At 47.5% G+C, this 21,472-nt stretch overlaps 2 protein-coding genes across 6 annotated transcripts in view; one reads left to right on the top strand and one right to left on the bottom strand.

The window, feature by feature from the left end:
- The window catches only part of LOC135906466 (sodium-dependent proline transporter-like), a 24,029-nt gene continuing 2,557 nt past the window's right edge, over positions 1-21,472 (bottom strand). Inside the window, exons 2-14 of one of the 2 annotated variants that reach the window (XM_065437848.2) lie at positions 19,811-19,942; positions 18,269-18,473; positions 13,574-13,717; positions 11,452-11,584; positions 10,373-10,507; positions 9,764-9,867; positions 8,847-8,971; positions 6,551-6,663; positions 4,922-5,050; positions 4,435-4,534; positions 3,576-3,676; positions 2,136-2,291; positions 1-582 (exon numbers count right to left, since the gene is read on the bottom strand). In XM_065437848.2, the coding sequence (XP_065293920.1) occupies positions 175-582; positions 2,136-2,291; positions 3,576-3,676; positions 4,435-4,534; positions 4,922-5,050; positions 6,551-6,663; positions 8,847-8,971; positions 9,764-9,867; positions 10,373-10,507; positions 11,452-11,584; positions 13,574-13,717; positions 18,269-18,473; positions 19,811-19,942 (1,985 nt within the window). In that variant the 3' untranslated portion in view covers positions 1-174. The remainder of the gene's footprint in view (positions 583-2,135; positions 2,292-3,575; positions 3,677-4,434; positions 4,535-4,921; positions 5,051-6,550; positions 6,664-8,846; positions 8,972-9,763; positions 9,868-10,372; positions 10,508-11,451; positions 11,585-13,573; positions 13,718-18,268; positions 18,474-19,810; positions 19,943-21,472) is intronic. The other variant, XM_065437849.1, reaches the window with a different exon arrangement.
- The window catches only part of LOC135906467 (prolyl 3-hydroxylase 3-like), a 25,141-nt gene continuing 24,894 nt past the window's right edge, over positions 21,226-21,472 (top strand). The window contains exon 1 of one of the 4 annotated variants that reach the window (XM_065437853.2): positions 21,226-21,352. In XM_065437853.2, coding sequence (XP_065293925.2) covers positions 21,289-21,352 — 64 coding nt within the window. In that variant the 5' untranslated portion in view covers positions 21,226-21,288. The remainder of the gene's footprint in view (positions 21,353-21,472) is intronic. The other 3 variants (XM_065437854.2, XM_065437851.2, XM_065437852.2) reach the window with 3 other exon arrangements.

Consider the following 21,472-nt stretch of genomic DNA (forward strand, 5'->3'; position numbering starts at 1 on the left):
TGAAAAATCAAGGGTGGCATCCTAAAACGGAGCCGTGGGCTCGCTGAGCCTCGAGGGTATTTATTAATGGATTTCAAAGTCCCGCTTCGAGTCCGCGACGACGTGGCCGCGAGAGCGACAACGCTCGCGTCGAGCTGGTGACGTCCTCGACACGAAGAGTCACGTGTCCACTCTCTACGCCTTGGGGTTTTGGCTCTCTTTCTTGGTGGGGTCGCCTTTGGGCGTGCCCATGGCGGTGACCACGCTGACCTCGTCCTCGGTGGGAACCTCGGGCTTCGAGGGCATGCCCATGATGAACACGTTCCGGAAGACCGACGGCGGCAGCAGCGGTTCCGACCTGGTTCCGGACGAGAACGGCAGGAGGGACTCGTGGGAAGCCGCCCTGGGCGAGGCGGCCGACGGGCTGATCAGGACCTGGGTGGAGGCTATCGGGACGTCTTCCTCGGCTTCGACGCGGTTGACGTGTGCCTCGGAGACGCTCCTGTCGATGCCTCGTCGCCGAACGAAGCGGATGTAGTTGACGTACAAGTCAGGGTCTTGGGGACCCCAGTCGTGCGCTGGCTTCAGGCACTTCGCCCAGTCCTGGACCGGTAATGGACGCGTGCGCGCAATCAGCCGTGAGGGGAAGAATGCGTAAATCAGTTTGCCAGGTGCACTCGATCCGTCCCATTCCTGGTCCCATATACTCGTACAAGGGGATTCCAAAGTCGGACGTTGAAAGCACTCTAGAATGTTGGCTATCCTTCTAGAAACACCGCAGCACTCTAGTGCCCAGGAATGACCTGGTTGAAGCACATTAAAGTTTAGGAATGCTATTAAACCATTAATTTTCTTTTTCTTCAATTAATCAGTGAAGCTTCTGCCGAATCATTGTCACAGATGTTGGAAGGTAGTTAAATACAGTGTCCGAAAATTCTGCGGCGGCACTCTGTACTAGATGGAAAGACAATTTAAACTTGTCAGCTTGCTCGTTCTCCAATACGCAAACATATTTACTCACTTGTTTCCCAGAGCCTCAGTGCTTCGCAGTAAATTTAGTTTCCCGGCAATATGACCGTTTGCATGTATACGCTTCAACCAATCAAATGTAATACGTGTTGGCTATGCAACAAACAAATTTTCTTTTTTTTGTCTTCGTCCTCTATTCTTTATCAATGCTTTGCTTCTTGTGGGCACTTGAATAATCAGATATCTTTAGAGGTTATGAAGGCGGCGCTCTTGTGGATACACGGACGAGTACCACACGAGAAAAACACGAGCGCTGCTTCTCCTTCGGTGTTTCTCCATGTCACCACAAGTGCACTGCCTTTACAACAAAAATGTTCAACCAACTACTCACACCATTATTCCCTCAGAAATATTTCCTACTGCATTTCCTGCGGCATTTTGACCTCGCGCATTTTGCGATTCCGGCCGCCAAGGCTTTCAGAGTATACCAGTGGCAGCGGGGAAATTTCTTCGCATGCAACACACAACCGCTGAATAAGTAACATATGGAAGTGTTTTCTTACCCGCGTGACCACCCCACTTTGCCCATGAAGGCTAAGGCGTTGGGGTTACATAATGAGAAAAAGTTTTATGGCTTTATTATGGTCTTATTTCGTGCTCCACAATCTTCCGTCGTCGGATGTGCTCTCACTGAATGCACCTGCCAGGCACTTTTTAAACTATGCTTATGCTTCTGAGCGTGGCGGTAAATCTTTGTAGCCTCTCTCTTCTGTCCACCTTAAGAAGAAAGTGCGTGCTGGCGACACCTTTTTTTTGGGGGGGGGGGGGGTCATACCGGCCTTTCGCATGTTCAGCTCCATCTACTAGACTTCTCGTACTTCATCGGACAATACGGCAGTGCTCTATGAGTACTATAATAAGTATCCTGTCTGTTCTAGGGCGTGATTGCGACTGGAGTAGGCGCCTTTCAGATGGTAAGTTCATTCTACTAGGCTTCTCGCGCTTCACTGGACGATATCGTGGTTCCCTAATGAAAAGCTAAGAGCGAAACAGGCCATTCGCAGAACACTAAGTCAGCTATTGAAATTTGGTGTGTTTGATCTGGGGTACACCTTTATTTCATCCAATGCACAGCTGCCGTTTATCAAAACAAAACAAAAGAAAGCGCTCATTGTCGCTTCACGTACAAAATTCATCTTCTTGGCGTAGATGTAGGCGAAAATGGGAACTTGCGCCAGGCCAAGCAACACGAAGAGGACGCCAACGATGTCCGCCCATAGAGGGTAGAGGACGCCCCTGTCTGAAGTACGGCCGTGCGTCATGATGGAGCGGGCCACGATGACCTGAAAGCGTCGCGCAGAAAGGTGCGTAACTTGAGTTTCTTTGCAACGATCGCGCTTGGTATATTTAGAACGAGACAAGCGAGTCACGATAAGGTGGTGAATTAACAGTGGGAAAGCAAGGTCGCGCCGAGGCCTTGAATTTACTGTCGAAGTTGCCACCATTACCGCTCCAGATCAAATGCAAAAGCGAGCTGCCAGGTCAATCTTGTGTGGCGGCAGGAAAGGAGAGATAGAGAGAGAGAGAGAGAGCTGCTCGTCATTGAAAGGTGAGATTTGTTGGGAAACAATCGCCTTCCGCCCGACGCAGAAAACAGACTGAAGCTGCCATATTTAATTTGCCATGCTGCAATTACCAAAGGAACTTTTTCTAAAGGAACCTGACCATATCTCAAGACGTAATAATCATGACTGCAATATCCTAGTGTACGAAACCAAGACGTATATGTAGGTGAACTCCTTTTTCGTTTGAACTGTAAACGGCAGGTCGACCGAAGAGCAAATGAACTGTGTTAATGAACATGCATTCTATTCGTTGCCCATTATCTCCCGCTGCAACGCTCTTACGTACTGCGGCGTTGCATAAATCGCTGAATAAAGAACAAAGAAGAGAAGCCTAGCTCAGCCTGGAACCATAGTTTCGACAATGGCGCCTGCGTTCGCCAGGGCAACAGCTCGAAGCCAATGTTTCGTCAGGGGGCTTTGTCTTCGCGACATCTCTAACGTTACCAAATACTATCAAATCGTTCTCGAACGACACACTCTCGCACACCGCACAAATGAATCTATGCATACGCAAATTTCGCATACGCGCCCTAGTGCTCCTCCAATTTACTGGCGTGGTCCCTGCGTAGCTTTACCGAATTCTCCGCTTCGCGGCACCCGTCTTCCTATCGAGCCCGCCAATGTTCGCTGCTACTCGCCGCCCACTTTCTAGCTTTCCTTTTGCTACGCCAGGTGTCAGCACATGCCTTACCGGTTTGCTCCGCCTCGCCATAGAGGGCGCGGGAGTTTTGAGGCACGGACACTTACGAATTTACGGGAGGGTAGACATATACAGCTCCGTTGTAAAAACACGAGACTTAAAATTGAGCATATGGCCAGCATTATTCCAAGCCTCATCCTTTCACGGTAAGAGTGGCATTTTCGCTATTGTAGAAACGTAACGGACTAACATAGCTTAACTTCACGTTATTCCTCACAGTCGTTTTTAGCACCGCTGTGAAGAAGAAAACGAGACACGCCAAGGGCACAGAAGAGCACGGTGATGTGTCGGTTTGTTCTTACCGTTAGCGCGAATGGGCAGATAGCCACCCAGCACGTTTTCAGGAATAACCCAGGAGGAGAGCCCAGCATGTACTCAACGTCTAGGGAGATTCTTCGTGGGCCTGCGGTTATTTAAAGAATGAGATTGATTTGATTTTTTTTATTTCGAATGTTTAGGCACCCAGCGTTCGGCGACACGCCCCCGCGCAATGCACACCTGCAAGCTAAAAACAGGCGCGAAGTTTGCTGCCGAGATTTGATGATAAAGAAGCGGGGATGTGGATGTGGACTCACAAACATTATCATCAACATTATCATCATCCACGTTGGTGTCACTGTCATCACCACCATTGCCTGCATCGCTTATTAACCTCTCCCTTCCCTCCAGTCTCCTACTTAAAGTATCCTAGTGGCACTTACATGCCTCAAATATGCATTGTTATTAGTACTACAATAATGATGAATAATAGAAATGTTAGCCCTCACCACAACCATACACATGTAAAAAAAAAGAAAGGCAAGTTTGATTATATAATACCACGCCCGCTGTAGGAAGAAACACAAGACTTTAAGAGTTTTGTACCTGTGGCGTTACACGAGTGAGCAAACTTGCTCGTGCGGAGAAGCGATCAGAATTTGTCGCGTCGTTACTCATTGTGCTCAGAAATGCCTAAAAGCTAACATCAGCGAACAAATTTTCCGCGGACACTTGACGTAAATCGAGAAAGCACAGAACAAAAAAAAAGCACTTTACGTGCCTTTCTTCTTTTTGCATGATTGAGAAACAATTGCGGACTGCGTGCCTAATAAAAGGCACTTGTCAACAAGTGCTCTCTGCCATCATAAGGTTACTAAGGCCGCGCAAAGGTGTGACACTCACCGTAGAACCAGCACACGGTGTACAGCTCCATGACGGCGATAATGGGCAGGATCATGCCACCGATGTACGTGTCGATTAGGTTGAGCACGTACAAACCGCCCTGGCAGTAAGGTAGTTGCGGTTAATACTTCGGGCACTTTCGCAGCAATACTTTCGTATCCGTGTCGAGGCATGCTGAAGGCGTTGGAGGTGTGTTAGGGCGCGCGCGGCCAGCGATGTTGATGGGCCAGAGTTTAATGCTAAGTAGGGAGAGATCCGCCGAAGGTAAACGCCATGCAAAATAGCACACTTTCAGCGTAGTTGGCGCTGTGATAAGCTAAAAAGCACGGTAAAAGCGAGACGCAAACTCAGTTTTTTTCTTGTTGCGCGAGGTCTGCGAGCATGGGAGTACCCGCAGGTAGCATGTGAAGTGCGTGGCAAGTTCTACATTAGAACTAGCCGCTCGGTAAAGCGTCTCTTAAAAAGGAGCGCTGCATCGTTGGCTTACCTGCGTCGTCATGGATATGCCCAGAAGAAAGCTGACGCCTGAAGACACGATGGAAATCGTGGCCGGGTACTTCCTGAGAAATTTGAACTCGTCCTTGAGGGGCACCAAGAACGACTCGAACATGGCGAACTTGAATAATGTTAGACAAAAAAAAAAGGAGCTGAATTCTCACCATCTTCTCTCAACAGAAAAATAAACGCACGAAAACAACTCCGACTTTTACAGCACGAAGAAAAGAACAAGCGTTTGTTTCCAGAGTTCATGTACCCGCTTTAGCTTTCATGGCTTTGGTTGGTTGAATTCTGCACAGCTGACTTCACGCTGTTCAAGCAGTATTCATTCTCGGCGCTTGTCGCATAGATACTTTTGAATTTTCGAGCACTGGGACGATATTTCTCGTATATGTGTAGGCGACGGTGATCGCAGGCCTATTTAAACTAGGCGACAAAAAAAAAAAAGATTGAAAGGATATGTCGACCTGTACGTTTATAAGGACAGAATATATTTTGAAAACGGTAAAGCTTAATCCTGCAATGCGTTGGGAGAAACTAGGTTTCAAGGTCCTTGGCGGTAATCGGGATTCTAACCAAGTTTATCCAGTGCTTCCTGTTTGTATCTTTCACGTTATAAAAGAACTGAAAAAATGTGAAAGGAAAGAACAATGGTCTAACATTGAAAAATGGCAGAAAATTTCGTGACAAAGGCAGTTATCCTGAAAGGTCGTGACCGGTAATAAGTACAGGTGGTCCACGCGTAGTCATCACGATTATGATTCATCATTATTATAAGTAGATGTGTTGCGACGATCAAGAACCAGACCAAGCAGTACCAAAACTTCCATCATTGAACAACAACCAGAGTCTCAGTGTCTCGTCAGCACAGTATTTCGCCTTTGCACCTGCGCTAGTCTTTCCCATCCACCAGACTAGACCCATTGAGCCGCAATGTCTGAGGGCCCATTACTCGGGGTATCGTAGAGAGCGTAGAAAAAGCTTTTCGGACGCTTAAGCTTCACCTTTATGAGTGGAACGCGATAGCATTCAAAGAACCCTGGCTGCTTCTAGCGGTTCCCGGCAACAGCAGCTCATGCAGCCGTCATGTTTACCGGGAAACGCTGGCGGCGAATGCTATGCACGAAGGCGAGCTTTGTGGTAGAAACGCGGCCTCCAGCGTGGGCCGATCCCGGAGGTGTTGCAGAGCTAGCCGCTCCAGAAAATTACATTATTTTCGGGTTTCGGCTATTGTTTTGCACCTTTAATATTTCAGTCTGAGAATATTTAACATAAGATGCATGCGCTGTCGGTGTTTTGTTTCATGACATTTGCTTGTGGGGCTGTCATTCTCAAAATTCCGAATAAAAACTTTATCAAGAATGTAAGACAAGGTATGAGCAACTTTGGTGGTAGAATGGTGTGTCAGTATAATCTGCATGTATCTCATGTCATTTAGCAAGGCATGGCGTATGCAGAATAGGGACGCCGACACTGGATTTTCCGCGACATGGGGCCCCGAACGTTGTCGGGTTAAAACGTACATTAGGGTGATTGCTGATGCCTTCACGAAGTCTTTCGTGCCGTTTTTGCAAAGACGACCGAGATGGTCACTTGCGACGCCTCGAGAATAAGTTACCTGGCTGTCAACTGCGAGCAGGAGTAGCATGAGGAAGAAGGCGAAGGCCCAAATGTTGGAGCCCGGGATCAGGCTGGCGGCCTCGGGGTACGCCACGAAGGCGAGGCCGTGTCCTGGAGGCAGTTACAGCACACGGACGCGGTTAGCTTAACGCCCTGTTCCTCAATCTGTAGTAGCAGATCAACGCCGGAATTCCAATTCCCGCCATGGCCTATAATAGAGAATTTTAGTGCATCCGGTAATCCGGCAAGCGCGGGCGGTTTGCCGGATGAGTGGGGCCGGTAAACGTGAGTGGCCAGATTGGTGGCGCCAACTGGTGATGCAAAGCTCAACCGGATAAACAGAGAGCCATTCACTATATTCTTCTTAGCTGGGGTGTAAATTTCCGGCAGCGGCGTAATCGTGTTCAGAATTACGCCACTGCCGAAAATTTGCACCAACAACGAAGCAGAATATAGTAGGTTACTGCAATTTTAGCTCCATGTTTGTCTGGTAGAGCTCTACAACACCAAGTGGCTGCGCCACCCCGGAATAGCCGGAATAGCGGACAAGCTAAAAGTCTCTAATATTGAAAGCAGGCACCGCCCAATCTCAGACCAAGGATAGTTGGTTATGTTAGTTGGTAAGCCTAGTTGGACCTAAACCGAGGATAGTCAGGGCTAATTGGTCCGTAATGCTGAGATGTTTATTACCGATCCAATGACGAGGACCTACATCGAGCGACAACACACGGCCTCAAGCAACGTCAACGCGTTGCCTGATCTCAAAACCAAGGCCATCCGGTTAAGTTAGTTGTTTAGGCTATTTGGTTTGCTGGTTCTTGACCAATGCTTATTCGGGCTAGCTAGTGTGGCTTGCTGAATTGAGCAGCGCTAAAATAATGGTATATATGTTTAGCGCAACAGCACAAGGTGTTTTGTGTTAGCACAGTATGACTCTTCCTTTAACTTCAAGCTTTTGATACGCTACGCACGTCACTACCGTCTTTATATTTTAGTGCCTGCGTCTTCGGAGTCAGAATGCGCGGCAGGCATGGCCCTGTGCCGCCAGCACCACTTTCCTGGACATTTTAGTCTTCTACAAAGTCTAGAAAAACCCGCCGTGGTGGCTCAGTGGCTATGGTGTTAGGCTGCTGAGCACGAGGTCGCGGGATCGAATCTCGGCCATGGCGGCCGCATTTCGATGGGGGCGAAATGCGAAAACACCCGTGTACTTAGACTTAGGTGCACGTTAAAGAACCCCAGGTGGTCAATGTTTCTGGAGTCCTCCACTACGGCTTGCCTCATAATCAGAAATTGGTTTTGGCACGTGAAACCCCATAATTTAAGTCTAGAAAGCACGATAAGTTATCTGGTCACGGCACATAATCTGTGACGGGCATCCGGGAAAATGGCGCCCTTAAATTCACGGCCCTGTTTTTGTAGAGTTCTGACTTCAAAGCGTTTGGTAATCTTTTTAGCCGCTTTTTTTAAAAAGTGATTTGCGCGTTACAGCGCCACCGTTCGATTCCCTTCAGTATTCCTCAGCCAGTACCCGCCGTGGTACTAAGCAACAGGGCTACTAAGCAAGAGGTCGCGGGATCCAATCCCGGCCACGGCGGCCGCATTCCGATGAGGGCGAAAAGCGAAAGCCATTGCGTATTTAGACTTAGGTGCACGTTAATGAATCACAGGTGGTCGAAATTATTCCGGAGTTCATCACTACGGCGCGCCTCATTATCACATCGCAGTTTTGGCATGTAAAACCCCATAATATATAATATGCTCTTCAGCTAGCGAATGTTTAAAAGATTTGGAAACATTTCCGCATTTTCGCATCTCAAATGTAGTTTCATCATCATCATCAGCCTGGTTACGCCCACTGCAGGGCAAAGGCCTCTCCCATACTTCTCCAACTACCCCGGTCATGTACTAATTGTGGCCATGTCGTCCCTGCAAACTTCTTAATCTCATCCGCCCACCTAACTTTCTGCCGCCCCTGCTACGCTTCCCTTCCCTTGGAATCCATTCCGTAACTCTTAATGACCATCGGTTATCTTCCCTCCTCATTACGTGTCCTGCCCATGCCCATTTCTTTTTCTAGATTTCAACTAAGATATCATTACCTCGCGTTTGTTCCCTCACTCAGTCTGCTCTTTTCTTATCCCTTAACGTTACACCTGCCATTCTTCTTTCCATAGCTCGTTGCGTCGCCCTCAATTTAAGTAGAACCCTTTTCGTAAACCTCCAGGTTTCTGCCCCGTAGGTGAGCACTGTAGTTTATCCCTTTCCAAATACGTTCGACAACACTGACTAACCTTTCTCGGCGACGCTGGCTATAGGCAGGTCCAGGTTGTGGGCCATGTTGCCCAGCACGGCGAACACAACCAGGGCGCCCGATAAGCTCGTGAAGAAGTCGGCCATTGTGATGATCATGATGTCTCTGGAGGGCATACGGGAAGCCAACGGGCACATTATATGTCAAATGTTGCTAAGCCAGTTCACACGAATGACGAGACATTTGTCGCCGGTTTCTATCGCAGCTTAAGTACCTGGCGCTCCGAAGCTCAAGAGAGCCAGGATCGCTAAACAGTGAGGCGTTAAACAGTAGGCGAACAAAGGAAGACTCTTCGGAGCCGACGTTTCGGCAAGGGGACTATCTTCTTGTGAAAGTTGTCTTATTGGGATTGACAGAAAAATGCCCACCCTTCTCCACTGCTAGTTGGGTGAAAGACGCCACTGGCATGTTCCTTCTAGTGGCTGTCATGCGGTCTCTATAAATAACATATGTCATGTTACACAAGCTCGTGAAGAAGACATGTTCCACAGTACGCAGTTATGGTAGATGGGCAATCGGTATCGATGCAGCGTAGGAGGTGTGTGAGCTTGGTGCAGCTGCTCTCAAGCTAAAGAACCAAAAGCGGCATGTGCAGAGAAACTAAGCACTTTAACAAGCTGCCACCTTCCAAGGAATCATTGTCACGATGGCGATATACGATTCACATGTTAGAGACGTCACAAAAGCAGAAATAGATCACCTTAAAAAATGTTACTGCAAAACGTCCATGCCCCTGAGTGCCCTAAAGAATAAAAAAAGAAGAATTTCCCGGAGTCGGGATTCGGTCTTGGCTCGCACAATTACAAGGCAATTCTGGTGCCTTTTGTGAACGTATATTACCGGTGTCCACATTTTCATCAGCAAGCCAATGTAGTTCAACGATGCGGCGTTGCTCACCGGCGGAGGTCATTGCGGAAGTCGTTGAAGCTACCCAGGCATATGATGGTGCCCATCGAGGCACCAAGCGAGTAGAAAATCTGCTGGCACGCCTGCTGCCATACCTGCGAGACGCCATGCAGATTGAGCAGTCGCTTGAGCAAAGGTGAAACAACATCAAGGCGAGCGTTTCCTCTCATGCCAGCCTGCTTTACGGCCCATGGAGGTTAATCAAAATTCGCCTCTCGGTTCAAATTTTTCACCGCTGAGCCCACAAAAGGGTTATGACAAGAGCTGTCGTCAACGCAGTGTCTCTCGTCATTTTGGTTGCTATCTCTGTCGTTTCGTCATTTTAAACACGTTTGATCAAGACCTGGCCCAGAATATGATAAGCCTGCGCTACTCGGCAAATCGCACGCAAGGTTTCTTTTGCCATTATTTTGCCTCATCGTGGTCTCGATGCGTGTGGGGAAAAACAACAACAAAGACAGTCAGCACCTTCGAGTTCGGTCAAGTGCACTGTTTGTCAAGTTCGGTGAAGTGTTGCTGCAAATGAAAAATTAGGTGCTCCCACTCAAACCGCCCCTGTGCGTCATAGACTGCCTACATTTAACGGAGCTATATACTTACGAAGCCGGATAACACCTTCTCCCAGTCTGGAATGAACAGATAGCGAATGCCCGTGCCTGCTCCAGGGAGGGTGAGGCCTCGGATCAGGAGCACGGTTAAAATGAAGTATGGGGCAGGGGCGGTGAAGTATACGATCTGCGCGAAGCGAGAAGAAAGAAAATTGCAGCCATTGGATAATTTCAGTGGTCGTTCTGGAGAAGCTGCTTGAACGATCCGACAAACGCACAGAAAACACTTCAATTCCGAAAGTACTAATCCTCCAGAGGAAATGAAAAAAAGCCCCTGCGTCAGATCACAGTAGCGCACGCAGGCGACCGCATATTGTAGCCAGCTGTAGAGGAGGAGTCGAGCGCGGAGAACACAAACAAGGGTGCGCATTGGCATGCTGAGCACCGAACTGAAGAAAAAAGAAACAGTTCATGGCATTTGTGCGCTCCTCGTTTTCTTTTGAAATTTTGCTGTCGTGCACCAAATTCCTTCTCTAGTGACTCCTTTGCAGAAGGGGATGGAAGAATGCCTTGCAATCACCTGAGTAAATATTTGTCACTCAGTTCTTCGGGTATAAGAAGTACTGCCGTCATGTTCAGGCCCTCCCCGCAACCCCCTTCGCACAAACACGCATGTACACATTTTCTGTCGTAGAGGTATAATTTCTTGCAGCATGTCGGCGTGCGTTTCTTCCGCTGTACGGGGAAAGAAATCTTGTTGCAGCTACAGGGACTTCAGCAGCACAACCTTACATGACAAAGCAGGTTCTGTCGCCAAGATTCTCGGTCATAAGTCTGACATCTTGTGAAGGCGGGGCCAAGTTCTATCAATGTGACAGGAGAATTTCTTCAGCGCGAAAAATAACGTTCGCGACCCGGATTTCTGCGGCATTAAGGGCATCGTCTGCTATTCGTTTTCACATGGAACGCTCTCAAATGCACTCGGCATCAGGTTTATTTAACTGTCTGAACACTTCTAGCGTACGTCCGGCCATACGTGCCGGTCAACTTGCACAACCGGGAGTTCAATGAACACGTAGTACAAGCACCAACATTGAAAAAAATGGATGCCTTTAGATCTCCCGCACGCACCTTTCCCGAAGTCTTGATGCCTTTGAGCAGGGCTATGCAGACGAAGACCCAGGCGAAGAAGAGGCTGACAGTGAGGTCAAGTTTGATCTTGCCTGGCTCGCCAATGCCGCTGCTGATGTTCAGCACGCTCTTGCTGCGGGATACAATAAAGACAAAACAGAACTGACATGCTACTGGACAAGCAGTTTTGTAACCTCATAACTACAGTAATTAGCGACATGAGAAAGAGTAAACCGAGGCATCCGCTCCTTCGTAAATCACAACGACATAAAGCCAACAGACTATGACAACAAGGAAAACATTTTTCCGGAGCCAGCAATATTCGATTCCACTATAAGTCTGTGTTTTTCTTTGATGCATTCTTCCTTTTATTTTGTCCTCCGAACTATTGTATAATTTCTTGAGCATTTCGCCTTCCTTTGTGTATAACTGTCGCATAACTGCTGTTACATGAATCCTGTGTAAAATACTTAGTTGTCTCGCTACAATTGTTTGTTCGCACTTCCTGCATGGGCCCAAGTCTAGCCGAGAAGGCTAAGGGCCCAGAAGATTCACATGTACTTCTTATTAGTCGTTTGAATAAACTTATATTGAATTTGAATTTGAATAGGGGGAATTAGTTGTTTATTTATTTCAAATGTAGAAATTGTAAATAAGTGAAAATGCAAATGGACGAAAGTACAACTCGCCGTAGGTTGGTTACGAACACATGTTTTCGCAGTGCGTGTGCGATGCTCTTACCAATAGAGCTACCACGGCGCCCTTTTCCAGTCCATTTCTTTGGGTATTGATGCATTTGTAAACCCGGGTGGGTTAGCCAGCACCACCACGCATGGCCTTGGCGGCGGATGTAGAACATCCTTTCTGCCGCAAGGTGTCACGTGCTACGTGAACTTGGATGAGGGAAATTGGTCAATGAACTTCCGTGTGCTACATCGAGGCATCAATGCTGCCGGATACGAGACCCTCATTATGTAATGAACGAGAAGAGCAACGAGAACAGAGGGACCCGCTTTTTCGTAAATCACAACCACATAAAGCCAACAGACTTTATGACAACAATAAAAGAAGAGAGGGATATTACTTCTGACGACTGCGAAATTTTTCAACACGTCATGAGAGAACTGGCCATACTAAGGGAAGGACCACCACCGTTACTAAGACAAAAGCGACTTCGTTGTTAGGGCACGGAGTGAAACAGCACTAGGAAAATTTCTGACGGAAACACAACAGCATGTCCCGTGTTGCAAACAGAACAACAAAAAATGTTCGGCTGTTTGCTTTTGTTTTAAAATATAATTTCACGTCATTTTGATGATTCTGCGATTTTTTTTAATGACGAAAGAAGCACTACTGAGGATACATAGTCGCCGATAAGCGTCTCGATGAGAAATATGGTTTCTTTTTTTTTAAAAGCAGAACTAGAGTTTGTATTTGTCGAAATTGTGAAAGCTGCTCACTGGCGAACTTCAGCGTTTTTTGGATCGCGCCTGACGTACTGTGCGCCTGCTTATAGCCACGGGTGAAAATCACTGTTCGTATAGAAGGGAAACCGGAGTAATCCACTTACACATTGTACTTAATTACAGTCTTAAAATTTTCTCGGTTTTTAACCAAGAAACACCAAGTAACATTCAAATATTTCCGTACTTAGTTGAGCCGGAAACTATTTTTGCAAAGTTTTCGCTCGCACTTTCGTGCAAGTGTGTACTATGAACGTTAATTAAATGAGAATAACAAACACAAACATCAACCAACAATTCATGTGGCCGTTGATGATACAAGACACCAACTCGTAACCGGGCAATCATACTAGCGTTCATTACGCCACCTTGTGGTATCAAATGCTCTTTTTTTTACTTTGGTTTCTCCACCCTACTGACAAATAAACCTATAAAAAGTGTGAAACATCGTTCTGCTCACGATTTTACAGTGACGGCCAATTATTTTTTTCAACATGTCCGCACACAACTGTCATATGAGCTTAGAGCATGAGCCTGCATATACGCGAATACAAAGCTTTCATTCTTTGAATAATGAGCACCGACTGATCGATATTGACTTAATATAGTTTTGATTGGATGGAAATACATTACTATTGGCAGCAACAGTGGCGACTCACTAGAAAAACTGCTCGGCCGCCGTCTGCGTGGCGTTGGTGCAGCCCCGCGTCAGGTTCAAGTAGACATCCCGGGGCACGTAGAACTCGATGCCTTTGTGGTGCAACACCACCGAGGTGTTTGTCTGCTCATTCACGGGGCCGAAGCTGCAGGGGGAAAGAAGGATTGTTTAATGCTTGCGCAACTCTAGCATGTCAATTAGCCGCGTTAAGCATGCTGCGTGCTCCCAATTGAATAAATTATTTCTTGTATTCGATGTAAACTCGTAACAAAGTTAAAGCCTGCGCCACACGTGCGCTTTCGTTTAAATCAGCGAAATGTTTCGCTGACTGATTCGACTAGACTTACTGAGTGACTGCATGAACTGACTGCATGAACTGACTGCATGAACTGACTGCATGAACTGACTGCATGAACTGGCAGACAGGCTGACTGAAAAGACTACACTAGACGAGAATAGACCAGTCTAGGCGTCTGGACTGACTGAATAATTGAGTGATTGATTGGGGTTTAACATATCTCAAAGAAAAGTAGGGGCGGGAAGAGGCGCCCCCTAGGGAAGGGGTCAGGAACAATTTCAGCCCCTCTTTCGCGAGCACCCAAGAATAACGCACTGTTCCTCTCGGAATGCGGCTGCCGCGGCCAAAAATTTAACCTACAAACTCATCCTCAGCAGAAGAACGCCGCACTGGGCCCCACGTGATCCCTAGACACCCAAGACACAAATTTTCACGGTTATAGTAACCCTTGAATGTGCACGTCCAATACAGACGCAAATTAACGACTTCATCAGGGCTCTTAACAATAATGCCAGTGAACGACTTATGCAGCGCTGATCGTTGTGAAAGAAATCCACATAACTAAAGGACGTCCGTAAGCGGACTCCTAACAGATGAAGGGGACGTCAATTGCCAGTAAAGTGTGCACTTCTCTCTAACGTTGATGTAGAATAAACTTGAATTTGAACGGGACGATGATGATGACGTTCTACAGGTGGGCTGTGAGGGTTGCACTTGTAGAGTGCTCTGCATAAATTTTTTTTCATCTCGTTGAGCGCCCACCGAAATGCAAATATACACGAGTCTTTCTGCAGCCGGTCGTCATCCAAAACTCAGTCGCGGCAGCCGGGATTCAAACCCGCCCTCTCTCGTTCAGCATTCAGAATTTGTAGCCCGTCCCTGAAGAAACGGACCTGCCGCCAGAGTTCCGAGTTCAGAATCCGGGCCATCCTTCGGGAGTGTCCTGTTGAAGGTTTCATGCTTCCAAAGGTTGCTTGAATATCCGGAGGACAAATGCCGGTTCTGCTGTACCATGCCACAGTTCTGGCTTTACCCCCTGATATGTTTAACTGATGTTTTTTACCTTGTCATTTTCTTATGCTACTGTTCTTGCAGTCACCTATATATATGTTCTTCGTTTCAATAAAAATTTAGTTGAGAGTTAGCGCTCGTCCTGTCTGCTCCTTTCTGTGTCCGTGTTCACTTCACGCTAGAAGCCAAGATCATGCTACCGTACCAACTCGCCCAACTGTCTATCCTTTTGCATTACATTTCTTGTACACAGGGCTCTTTTCAATGTGAATGCTTTAACCTTTCTAGTGAAGCCAATGTTGACTCTTTGATTGCACTAACTGTTTGCAAAGCCAGAACTGTGGCATGGTAAAGCAGAAGCGGCATTTGTCCTCCGGATATTAAAGCAATCTTTGGAAGCATGAAACCTTCAACAGGACACTCCCGAAGGATGGCTCGGATTCTGAACTCGGAATTCAGAATTTCCCTGTCGTTGACCAGTCGCGCTGGCGTGATCCCCTGTGCGGATACAAAAGGACCACTTGTTCCATATACGGGACCATGCATGTCTATCACCCCTGTGGTGTATAAGGTGGCAACGTTCCCACTTTAAGTTTTTGAGTCATAGTATCCTAAAGATGCTAGTTCCAGCGGTGTTCGCATATTTTGACTAATTTCTGGGATATCCACCTGACCTCAATATGTACAAAGCCAGAAGGAAATGAAACCAAGGATAGCATAAGGGTCATTAGCTGCGGTTCAAATTGAAATGTAGAAAATCATGGGAAAATAGGAAAAAATGGAAGTGGCCGAAAATATAACTTGTCACCGGTGGGCGCTGAACCCACAGCCTCCTCATTGTGCGTTCGTTGTACTATCGATTGCGATACTGCGACGGCCATCGATTCGACCACTATCTGGTGTACTTATGTGCACTGGAACTAGCCCTGGGAGTGTTAGCCTGCGCGACTGGGCACCGTGGTGGTGTGGCGTTTCAATTTTGATAAAATGGTCGCACGATCAAATCACCGCCGCGGAGGCCGTATTTCGAGGAAGTTGGTGGACAAAAACGTTCGTGTACACTTGGATTCAGATGTACTTCAAAGGGACACCACATCAAAACAGTATATCAGTTTAGACTGATAAAGTATTATTTGAAAACTCTATTGACATTTATTTTGCGATAATAAGTTGATTATTAGAAGAGAAAATAAGGAGGAAAGTTCAATTTCGCGCCCGAATCTCTACGCCGGTATACGTCAGTGGGACATCCCGGATTTCAGTGCAGATTTTTCGTATTTGGGCCGAGTTGGTTCAGCAAAGGTTCCAGAAAGCTGCCGTGTTCCGTCATTGGTTCCCGCATAGTGCAACGTAGCCTATTTCTTGTCATTCAAGAGTTAACTAGGGCCTAGCAGATGCCATCGAAATTCACGACGTCACTGCCAGGCGGCGCGGGAACATCAAGGCGGCGTCGCCGCCCGCCTATCGCTTTCGCGCCTTTGATGAATGGATGGATGCTATGAGCGTATCCTTTGAAGCAGGGTGGTGGGTCACGCCCCCAAGCTACCTTTTTGTGTTTACCAAGCGTCTTCTGGCGGTGGTAGTGACGGTTTTGGTATTGTAGAAAGGTAATTTACCAAAACAGGCAAACATTTTTTTGTTTAGTGGTCCTTTACGAAGTAGCAAAGCTTTTGCATGAGCTAATTCGCCAGACATACTATTAAAGTATTCTGCCACGAAAAAAAAAAGCAACGAGATTGAAATTATACACATAGAGCCTGTCCTGCCGCAATGTGTGTTTTCTTGTCGCCGTTGTTTATCGTCACATATAACATCTTTACCAGTTAAAGACTCCCATGTTTTCAAATGTTATCCGAAACCATCAGCAGCGCAGTCCTTCACAGATTACACGAACAAGTTTCGGCGCGTTAGACCCCCAATTACCTTAACTCTGTTATGACGCAGAACAGGCGCTCACAGCTTTAGGTTATACTTTTGGTTGGGTAAATGATGCCATGATGTGCGTTTAATTTGCACCAAGTAGTAACAGCAAACCAGGAACCTTCCTTTCACTATGCGCGCCCTTTATCTCTGCCAAACCTCCAGCTATTGCAACTGCACCATATGTATGCGTAGGGTATGCTCACACTCTGTAGAGGTCATGTTCTATCGTTCGGCAGCTGATGTAGGTGTCCCGGACAAAGCAGTTGCTGTCGGCCCATTCGGGCTCACACCAGCACCAAATGTGCACCAAGTAGTAACAGCAAACCAGGAACCTTCCTTTCACTGTACGCGCCCTTTATCTTTGCCAAACCTCCAGCTATTGCAACTGCACTATACGTATGCGCAGGGTATGCTCACACTCTGTAGAGGTCATGTTCTATCGTTCGGCAGCTGATGTCGGTGTCCCGGACAAAGCAGTTGCTGTCGGCCCATTCGGGCTCGCACCAGCACCAATGTGCACCAAGTGGTAACAGCAAACCAGGAGCCTTCATTTCACTATACGCGCCCTTTATCTTTGCCAAACCTCCAGCTATTGTAACTGCACTATATGTATGCGTAGGGTATGCTCATACTCTGTAGAGGTCGTGTTCTATCGTTCGGCAGCTGAAGTCGGTGTCCCGGACAAAGCAGTTGCTGTCGGCCCATTCGGGCTCGCACCAGCACCAATGTGCACCAAGTGGTAACAGCAAACCAGGAGCCTTCATTTCACTATACGCGCCCTTTATCTTTGCCAAACCTCCAGCTATTGTAACTGCACTATATGTATGCGTAGGGTATGCTCATACTCTGTAGAGGTCGTGTTCTATCGTTCGGCAGCTGAAGTCGGTGTCCCGGACAAAGCAGTTGCTGTCGGCCCATTCGGGCTCGCACCAGCACCAATGTGCACCAAGTGGTAACAGCAAACCAGGAGCCTTCATTTCACTATACGCGCCCTTTATCTTTGCCAAACCTCCAGCTATTGCAACTGCACTATACGTATGCGCAGGGTATGCTCACACTCTGTAGAGGTCATGTTCTATCGTTCGGCAGCTGATGTCGGTGTCCCGGACAAAGCAGTTGCTGTCGGCCCATTCGGGCTCGCACCAGCACCAATGTGCACCAAGTGGTAACAGCAAACCAGGAGCCTTCATTTCACTATACGCGCCCTTTATCTTTGCCAAACCTCCAGCTATTGCAACTGCACTATATGCATGCGCAGGGTATGCTCACACTCTGTAGAGGTCATGTTCTATCGTTCGGCAGCTGATGTCGGTGTCCCGGACAAAGCAGTTGCTGTCGGCCCATTCGGGCAGGACCAAGTAGTAACAGCAAACCAGGAACCTTCCTTTCACTATACGCGCCCTTTTATTTGCCAGACCTCCAGCTATTGCAACTGCACTACATGTATGCGTAGGGTATGCTCACACTCTGTAGAGGTCATGTTCTATCGCTCGGCAGCTGATGTCGGTGTCCCGGACAAAGCAGTTGCTGTCGGCCCATTCGGGCTCGCACTTGCTCCAGGGAAGCGGTGACTTGAACGAGTGCACCATGTACACCATGGCGTACGCGAGCAGGATGTTGAAGTACAGGCAGATGAAGAAGCACGCGTACGTCATGCACACGCCCACGCCTGCGATTGGACGAACGACGACGACAAAAAGGAATAGCCCTATAGCGCGATGGTATAGCACAATAGCGTGATGTGATAGCCCCATAGCGTGATGGGATAGTCGTACAGCGTGATTCTATGTATAATAATAGTAAATGTAGCAGTGCAGCCCTGTTGCATAGCATAGCTATCTACCAAATGATCGTTAGCATTGATAAATAGCAATTACGTTTAGTAGACCACCCATGTAGTGTAGACTTAGCACACCGTAAACGCTATGATAAATTCGATTTCGAACGGTTCAGGATTTAGGGCAGATTTACAGCAGCGTATATGACTCGCCGGTAAAAATGTCAACAAGGATATTGGAACACGTAGATAAGAACAACAATGTTGGTGACGACATAGTGCGACATACTGCTAAACTGTCAGTGTACAGAAAGCCACCAGTACGCGCGCCCTTCCTCCTTCATCGGGGCTTATTACCAGCTGCTTCAACGGCAGCCAGCATGAAGTTATTTCCTGCAATTTTCCGAATCTACGTGCTCGCTAATAGGAATGAAAGGAATGGGATGTGATGAAGAAGCACTGCTGTGCGGTCACGGTCCTCACTGTGTGAAGCAATAAACGGGTCAGTCACCAACGAGCATGACTTATACACGGCAGAACTATTGAGCCGGAATGGTGCCCGCACTATACCAGACTACGGCCATTCAACAACTCAGACTAAGGGCTAAGATAGGAACCCTAACTGAAAGTTTATAATAGTTAAGCACCGCGAAACGAGCGATGGAACGAAAATTGTAAGGCGTAACGCAGAGAGCCAGCAAAACAGCGGCATGTATTGGAGAGGAAACAGGGGTGGTCGGTGTTCTAGGTGTCATCAAAAAAAAAAAAAAATGAAGCTGGGCAGGTCATGTAATGCGTAGGGCAGATAACCGGTGGTCTGTTGCAGTTACAGAAAGGCCGTCAAGGGAAGGGAAGTGCAGTCAAGAACGGCAGAGAATTAAGGGGTGAGAAGACAATAGGAAATTTGCAGGCGTACTCTGGGAATCGGTTGGCGCAAGACATGCAGTTGGAGATCGCTGTGAGAGGCCTTCATTCTGCAGGCTGGTTAGGCTGAATATATTGAATAGGCTTATAATGATGACGATGAAGATGAAGAGCCAACAGTCGCAGAGTCTATAAAATTTAGCTGTCTGTTAACATTAACACAGCGAGGCAATATGACGGCTTGTTCTTAGGCACTTAGCATCGGTAATGCAAATCGCTTGAGGGTGCACCTAGACTGACAGGCCACGATTCTCAACGCAAGGATGCCAAGGCGTCACTGTCAGCTATACGTTCGACCCACTCACCTTTGCTGAGCGGGAAGCAGTTGAAGGCGTGCGTCTGTCCCAGGCTCTGAAACTGTCCCAGCACCAGCTCGAGGTAGTACATGGGCTTGCCGACGGTGATCATCAGGATGGTGTAGGGAATCAGGAAGGCGGCTGCCAACGACAACGGGCTGATAAAGAATACTTGGCCAGTGGTAATCTGTTTTACTTTTGCTGTCTTTATAGGCGCTCTGTGCAGAGTTGACAGTGCTGTTCAATATCTGGGACGTCTACGCACACGAGCTTTAAGATGGGTCCCAATTCGTGGCTTGACGACGGGTTGATACAAGCTCAATTTGGTTGGGAAACATTTTACCGAGATCGTGCTGTTTAGGATAAACGATATGAGAATGTTTAAACAATATGCAAACCACTGAAGCAACTATGTATTGTTGAAGGAGACAGAAGCACACAGGAACATGGAGGATCTAATTGATAAACAGAGTTTGAACAAGTAATGTCGCTGGAGCCAGTGTTTTCGTCAGGGTGCCCTGACGAAAACAAGTTCACTTGCCGTAAGGTAGAATCTTTTGTTAAAAACTGCTTATTACTTGTATGTCGCTGAAATGCGATAAACATCGTATAAATACAAGCAATGTGATCAGATCGTTGGCACAAAGTGGGAGGCGAACTATACGCTGAAGGCAGTTTTATTTGGCTGTTATTTTTAAAAGTGTCGCATTTGCGCGGCAGTTGCGGGCTGTATAGTATCAGTCGCGTCTGCTGAACAGCGCGGTTCTATATTTTAGTAGCTCGTGTTATACCCGAGGTGTAACATCACAGGTCAAAGCATAAAACTCCATCCAACCTTGAGAGACGATTCCTTCGTACTACGAAAGTCGAATGATAAGAAACAGGTTATTTCAACAAGTGCCTTCTCGTGTTAAGAACAAATCACTCGAGATGAAAGAATAATTTTTCATTACCAAGATGCATAGCAGTGACGGAAATGAGGCTTTTGTGCCATAATGCCAGCATAATTATTAAATGTTTTTCCCCAAGGAACTCGTTATCAGCTACTTTAGCGCAAATATCTATATTGAAGCCTGTAAGTCCGTTACGAGGAACGCTGTCGTGAGAGGCTTCGGGATAATTTTGGCGAGTTAGGGTTCTTTAAGGTGCACCCAAAGCGTGGCATGGTGATAAGAAATATACAAGTATCAACGGCGAGACCAGTAACAGTTTTAAAATGGCCGTCTGCAACCTTTCGGTGAAATGTATCGGCGTTCTAAAGATAACAAACACTGGGAGCTAAAGCACCAACCAGACGTACGCGTTGGAACGCGGCCACACGCGCCGTACCGCGTCTGGGCGCGTACGGCGTCAGGCGCAGAGGCTGCATCGCGTGTCGACGCGTGGCGGCGTCGAGACCTAGCACTGCGAGGATTTTTGCGCCAGCGCCAAAATCTGCCGCCCGCATCATTCTCCCGACGCGCCTCACGTGACCACGGCGAAGCAGCATGACTTTCGGAACGACTCTGCATCGACTCCGGACCGACGTGCAGGCAAGCCCGAGCAAACTGCGTGAGTTATGATCGGCGTTCCGCGTGCATTTTGGTAGTTGATGATGGCAGCCGCTGAAGTCTTCAACCGTAACGGCTGCATTAATAATGAAATATGCCGAAGTCCGAGACCTGGTACAGC

This window comes from Dermacentor albipictus, chromosome 9, assembly GCF_038994185.2.
Source record: "Dermacentor albipictus isolate Rhodes 1998 colony chromosome 9, USDA_Dalb.pri_finalv2, whole genome shotgun sequence".
NCBI lineage: Eukaryota > Metazoa > Arthropoda > Arachnida > Ixodida > Ixodidae > Dermacentor > Dermacentor albipictus.